The sequence below is a fragment of the Myotis brandtii genome, unplaced genomic scaffold, assembly GCF_000412655.1.
Source record: "Myotis brandtii unplaced genomic scaffold, ASM41265v1 scaffold446, whole genome shotgun sequence".
NCBI lineage: Eukaryota > Metazoa > Chordata > Mammalia > Chiroptera > Vespertilionidae > Myotis > Myotis brandtii.
This window is the reverse complement of record NW_005367057.1, coordinates 1,145,187-1,152,266: the sequence shown is the minus strand read 5'-3', so window position 1 is coordinate 1,152,266 and position 7,080 is coordinate 1,145,187. Positions and strand designations below refer to the sequence as shown.

Below are 7,080 nucleotides of genomic sequence, written 5' to 3'. Positions count from 1 at the left end.
GGTTGCTATGACACACACTGACCACCAGGGGTCAGACGCTCAATGCAGGAGCTGACCCCTGGTGGTCAGTGTGCTCCCACAGCCAACCTCCCGCAGTCCCACCCCCTGTCCTGCAGGCCCCAACCATTAGCCAGCAGGAAGGCCCCAGCCAGCCCTGATTGCCAGTCAGGCCTAGGGACCCCACCCATGCACGAATTTTGTGCACCAGGCCTCTGGTTTGACAATAAAAAGGAATGATATATTCCTACATTCTATAATACTGATTAACTTGAAAACATTATTCCTAGTGAAAGAAGCCAGTAATAAAAGACCACGTATTACATAAAATGTCCCAAATAGGCAAATCTATAGAGACAGACAGTGGTTTAGTAGTTGCGTAGGGCTGAAGGTATTCGGAGGAAAAGAGAAGTGACTATTTATGGATACTGAGCCTCTTTTGGGGGTGATAAAAATGTTCTAAAATTTATTTTGGTGATGGTTTCAGAACTGGGAATATACTAAAAAACATTGAATTGTACACTTTAAAGTCATAATATGGTACATGAATTATATTTCAATAGAATAGTTAAAAATAGATGTGATGAGTTACTTCTGAGACAATACAGCTACTTACACAACATTTTAAATAATCAATAGGAAATCCCGACTCCATCCTCTATTTTATGAGTAGACTGAACATCAAGTCAACTATTCTCTTTCAATGTGATTTTTATATAAAAGCACTCATGTTTGTAATTATTAAAGAAATCTATTAAAGCATGCACATTGTAGAAAACATTGCTATTTTTCCAGTCTGCTCTGCAAACCTCTAAATACACAAAATGGTTGTAGTCATGCTCACTTTTAAAAGGCAACATTTTATAGCAAAATATTACTTATGTATTTCAGAACAGGCACTAAAATGAACCAACTAATATCAGTGGAAGTTTAATAATCCCTCCAAAAAAGAAAAGAAAGAAAGCCTATCTTTAAAAGGGGAAAAAAGTGAACAAAAGAACCAGGGGAGACCTTTCTCTTAATAATAAGAGGAAAAAATGCAGTATAGAATACAACCTCTTTTCTCACCCAGACGTGCAAAAGGTTCTGAGTAGCTCCATTGTTGAGCTCTTCAGTATGTCTGGTCCTTTCTAAGATTCAAATGCATCATCTCACTTAATCTTAGTTACCCTTTGAACAATTAGTATTACACCCCTTTTATGTAACAGGAAACTGAGGCCTTTAGAAGTTAAATAATCTACCTATGGTGACAGAGCCAGATATGAAACTGCAGCAGCCTGACTTTTAAAAGCTCACACCATTGACCTTTGTGACAGTTAATCAGCCTCATTTTAAAAGTTTGTACTAGCCACAAAGAAGTCTCAGGTTAGTGCAACTATAATTTCAACCTCTGGATGCAGCTAGAACTACAGCAATAGAACTTAACCACTTTGGCCTCTAAAATGAGTGACTTTCTGAGACTAGAAGAGCGTTTGTTCGGGAGCACAGGGCATGAGTCATTTCCTTAGGTATCTGTTTATTCGTTCAACAAATATTTATCAAGAGCCTACATAGCACAGTGGTAAACCACAATTTATTTCTTGTCTACATCATTTTCACAGTTTGCCAAGCTTTGGGACACAAGTTTGAGATTTCCATTTTCATTTCCAACTGATACAAAGAATACTGTGATTAATTATTAGCCATTTTAGGACTTGCAACCTGGCTTACTGTGGATCTCATTGTTGACCTGCAAATGCACATGACATCTAAAATATTTTATTTACTTTCTACTAAACATAACAGTGTATATTGAACTTTTAGTCTACTTTGTCTAAACAAAGTAGAATGAAATGAAATATTGTTTTAAACAGTTTACTATGACTACCTCCTTTCCTTCCATGTATTTCCCTCCCTTTTCATCCCACAGATCAAATAATTTCTCTTTAATCCTCTACTCCAATGAAATGTTGAGTTCTCCTTGACCATGATTAGATATATTTTGTAACCCTATGCATTCAATAAGATGTTGAACCCACATTACCTCATAGAGATGCTGAAATGATGCCTTTGGATTTACTTTAATTATATTCTTGCTAATCAAAATGTGTATGCTGAAACCAAGTAATTTTCTTCCTCTAATAAATAAATAACTGTTTAATTTTGTCTATCTTGGCCAGTCTGTATATGTGAATTTTACTCACTAGTAACAGCTGTGCCTCTAAGTCATCATGACCTCTTTTTAGATGATTAGCCAAACATAATATTGTGGAAAAGTAACTCTCATCTTTACTTAATCTTCAATTCAATAATTATGTAATATAAGTATTTAAACATCCTATCTAGTATTTTCTGTAACAATTCCTTACTTTTTTTATATATTGAATATTCAGGGACCTGAAGGACTTGTGGGAATTCCAGGACAGAGAGGTCATTCGGGAAAAAAGGTAAATTTTTTTACGTCATTTTATGCTGGTTTTCTTTCCTCTGATGTTCTCAGAGCCCCATAGAATGCTGTGGTTTTATTTGCATGATATATAAAGTAATAAAGATATAAATTTACCTTTAAAAAGGACATTTGTATAAATTCATACTTAATTCCTCTTAGGAGTACTAATTCCTCTTAATTATATGAAGGCAAATTTTCCACTTTGTAGTTTCTAGAAAGGTATTTGCCTTTCCTTCTGCTTGCCAAAAATTCTTTAGTAGATCCATAAGCCAGAAAAGAGAGAAAAGGAAAATAATATACCATTTGGGCTATTTAGTAACTATGTCAGTAAAATGTTTTGGAAAAAGAAATATGATTAGAATTATTTCTAGATTATTAATGTGTTTCTTTAATTGAAAAGGTTAATAATTGGTTTTATATTTTTATATATATTAACTAAGAAACACAAATGAAAAATGTTTTATTTGCTCCCTTCATATTTTATTTAAAAAATTACATATTTTTAAAATTTTAGTACATCATAATTAAAAGTTCATCTCTATGTGGGGTCAGTAATTTATTCAAGTATTGGTGAGACATGGAAATGATTTTTCCATTGTACTACATCAGCTCTATACTACATCATTGTACTAAAATCCATAATGTCTAATAATATTTCATTTTTTGCATGAACTTTTGGAAACAAGGGTTGCGTGATACTTCTAAACCTGAATACTTTTACTATATTTAACTTCAAATCACATCATATTCTAGTTCCCAAATCCCAATCCTATAATTTCTGCTAATATACACCCAGTACATCTTTCTCATAATTTGGGAACAGTATAAGGGTAATAAAAGGTTAAGAAAAATGAATAAAGTGAATTTTAATTGCCATTCTTTCTCACGAATATTAAAGTCTCTTTTCAGCATACATAACTTTATGCCTAAAATCAACATTAGAAATGGGACAGTGCAGGCCCTTAGAATAACCTGCACCCTTGGGAAAGTCTGTAAATTATTATGAATGCTAAAAATGTTCTCACTGACTATGATCACAATTTAGTTTTTCTTTGTGTGTACTTGAATAGAACAGGGTGGTTCCCACGTTCAGAAAATGAATTATATCACTTAATGTTGTCTAAGAGCAGCTATGTTTTGGTGCTAGAGAATGATCAGTCAGCCTAATGGAAAACAGAAGATGACTGGTTTTTAGAAGGATGTAAAATGATATGAAAATGTTACAGATTTTTAAAGGCAAACTCCAAACCAGTGAGTGATGATCCTGAACACACTGTACAGAACTGCGCACTGAAGCCTTTTTGCATTAAACAGATCTTTGTGGCATTGAAGTTCTCTGTAGAAACAGGCTTCCCAATAGGGCCTATATTTTCTCATGATTATAATCAATATATGCATGCATGCATACATTCATACAGATATGCATACATACACACATTTCAAAATAAAATAAAAAACTTGGTTATTTGTAACTCAGATCTCCTCTGCATGTTTGGCCAAATAACTTTATAAATTCTTTTTCCAAAATGACTTTTAATTATATTTTTAAGATAACCTATTTGGTGACGGTATGTTATGTTATTATCATCAGTGGTGGTCTGTAGTACTATTAAATTAAAGCAAAGTTACTGTTCTTAGCATTTCGCTTACAGAATATTATCTGGAGTCGTCCAGGTATATGACATAGTTAATTATTCCCAGTATAAATTTGTTTTCCCTTCCCTTTTTCTCTTATTAATGACATCCATAGGGTGATAAAGGACAGATAGGGCCCACAGGAGAAACTGGCAGCAGAGGCGCTCCTGGACAGACGGGGGAAAGTGGTCCTAAGGGCGCCAGGGGAACCAGAGGTGCTGTGGTGAGTATCTGACTGGTTTCCAGAACGAAGTTCACTGTGGATGGAAAAGAAATGTATCCATGTCCTTAAAGCTTCGTTCCTTGATTAATTTTACAGAAAAAGCAATAGTTCCATTGAAAATAATCTAGCTCCTTGGGATGTGGAGAATTGTAAGCATTCCACAGTACTTACATGGCTTAGTGGTTTCTGGACACGAAAAAGGAAAGAGGAAAAAACTTAAAATGGAAATAAAATATGAAATGAAGTTTAAAAATATCAGATTATAACTCTTAACCTAAGTAGGAAAGTTTATATGCCTTGCACTTAAAATCAGGATTTAACATCTGTATAAAACTCCGCTGTCATGGCTGACAAATTACTTTGAAAATTAGGTTTACTCAAAAATGGGTTTTCTTTATATGCTTGGACTCCAGGTGCTTATCTAGAGATGATTTTTCTAACCACTGTGATAAATCTCCATAATGTCTAATAATATTTCATCTTTTGCAAGAACTTTACATGATGTTGGAAACAAGGATAGTGTGATACTTCTGAACCTGTAAAAGCAAATTTATGTTGCCAATGTATTGGGGCCCATTCAGAAAATCACAGCATGAGAGATGCAAACTACTTAAGAGATTTTCCAATTTAGTCTTTTCACTGTTTCATAAGCTTATTTACAAAATGAATGTGTGTTTCCCACTCTCCATGTAAATGTCACACAAATGCCAGACTTTTCTCCAAGGCCTGCGGGAGAACATTGCATGATTCATCTGTTGGAGGACGGTTCGCCTCCTGCTCATGTTCAGTATTCCATCCCTTACTGCCATCTAACTACTCCAGGTCTTCTTTGCTTCCTTTTGTTTGAATTAGTAATATTTTTCTCTCTTTGAATTATGCATTCAAAACCATTAAATAATGTGATGACTTTTAATAAACGTAAGTTAATTTATTCAAAGAGTATTGCCTTTAATGTATTCTTCTACTTTGATTTTCTCTATAAAAAATATTCACTTTTTAAATTTTGACACATTCCCAAACTACCTTCCCAAGAGGTTTCTCCAAATTTACATTTTTATCACCAATACTTCAGATGTTTTAATGTTTCATAATTTGATCAATAAAATAGTGTATTTTATTTTTTTTCTATTTACATTTTCCTGGCTGCAGCTAGTAATTTGTGTCTTTTTCTCTTGAAGTTGCCTAGTCATATGCACTGTACATGTTTTTCTATTAGGTTGCAGTCTTTTTCCTGTTGATTTGCAATAACTCCTTATGTATTTTATATGTTGTATTTTATTAAATGTGCTGCAAAATATGTTACAAATATATTCCCTTTCATTTATCTTTTAATATTAATTGTCATGTAGTCATATCTGTCAGTCTTTTTCTATATAGTTCTAGGTTTTGTTTTGTTAGAAATGCCTTCCCTCCCTAAAGTGTAAAACAATATTCTTCCATATCTTTCTTGTAATATTTTTATAGCTTTATTTTCACCCTTAATTCTTCAAAGCATACATTTTTACTATGATAGTAATTGTAAAGGACTGATTTTTTTTTTTTTGCTCAAATTAAGACAGCCAATTATCTCAACACCGTTTAATAAACAAGCAGCCAATTTCCCACTTTTCTGAAATGCTACCCTTACCATAAACTAAACTCTCAAATATCCCTTGGTCTGCTTTTCTTCTCTTGCTTTTCTTCTCCCAATCATTAGTTTATTTGGGAGTCAATACCACATTATTTAAATTATTATGTTATTGCAGTATCTTTTGAGACAAATACTCCATAATTCATTTTTCTGAAAAGTTTGGCTCTTAACTATGATTTCCTCTTTCATGTAAACTTTAGAATCAGCTCAAGTTCCTTTAATATTTAATCTTTCAATAGAAAAATACCACATGTCTTTCCATTACTCATATCTTATTATATATCCTTCAATAAAGTTTTATTTTCTTTATCTCTGTTCTTATACCTTTCTTGTTAAGTTTATTGTTGGTTTCTTAAGGATTTTATTATATGTAATCCTTTTTCCATTACACCTTACTGGTGCTATGTAAGAAATCTACTTATTTTTATATTTTGACTTTACATTCACTTTAATCAATTTAGGTGATTCTCATGGGTTCTTTAGGTAATATTCATACCACCTCCTCTTATTTATTATCCTGTCTATTACATTGAACTTCTGGTTAGTGTAATATTTGGCTAGTCACATACCCATTCTGTGCCTTAATTTACTCATCTCCTATTTATTTTGAGACTCAAATAGAAGAGTTGATGTGGAAACTTTTTGATATGACGGAAGCTAAGACATTTTTCAAATCATTGTTTTTTGGTGTGGTTTTTTTTTTTTTTGGTTGTCTGACTCATCTTTTCAGGAGTTTAAAGGCATTTACTAAATAGCCTATAATGTGTGTGGTTTACTCATCTGTAAAATATTAATAATAATAGGAATCATGGAGTGATTATTACACACAAGTGTTTAACCATTTCTATTTTAACAACTTTGACCAGAGCTAAAACTGTTCATCAAAGCATCTGAAACTACCAATGAGTACAGAGTTCCCCTGTTCCCATCATGACAGTATCAAAAACTAGCAGCCTTCATTCTCTAATACTCAGTGAAGCACATCTACCAAAATTTGACAAATACAAACTGCATTTTCAAGAACTTGCTAGAAACCTGCAGGATTCTGACAATTGGAAGCATTTCTCTTAATATGATTAAGGATGTTTATGCCTGATGTAAGCCAAAGAGACATTTTTTTTTGTGGGGCTTTTTTTTTTTGTTGTAAGAAGAACTTTATTTTTTTTT

General features: G+C 33.0%; 1 protein-coding gene across 1 annotated transcript in view; it reads left to right on the top strand.

The window, feature by feature from the left end:
* Positions 1-7,080, top strand: part of COL24A1 (collagen, type XXIV, alpha 1) — a 197,112-nt gene that overhangs the window by 110,761 nt on the left and 79,271 nt on the right. Inside the window, exons 22-23 of the mRNA XM_005874588.2 lie at positions 2,370-2,423; positions 4,176-4,283. Of these exons, the coding sequence (XP_005874650.2) occupies positions 2,370-2,423; positions 4,176-4,283 (162 nt within the window). The remainder of the gene's footprint in view (positions 1-2,369; positions 2,424-4,175; positions 4,284-7,080) is intronic.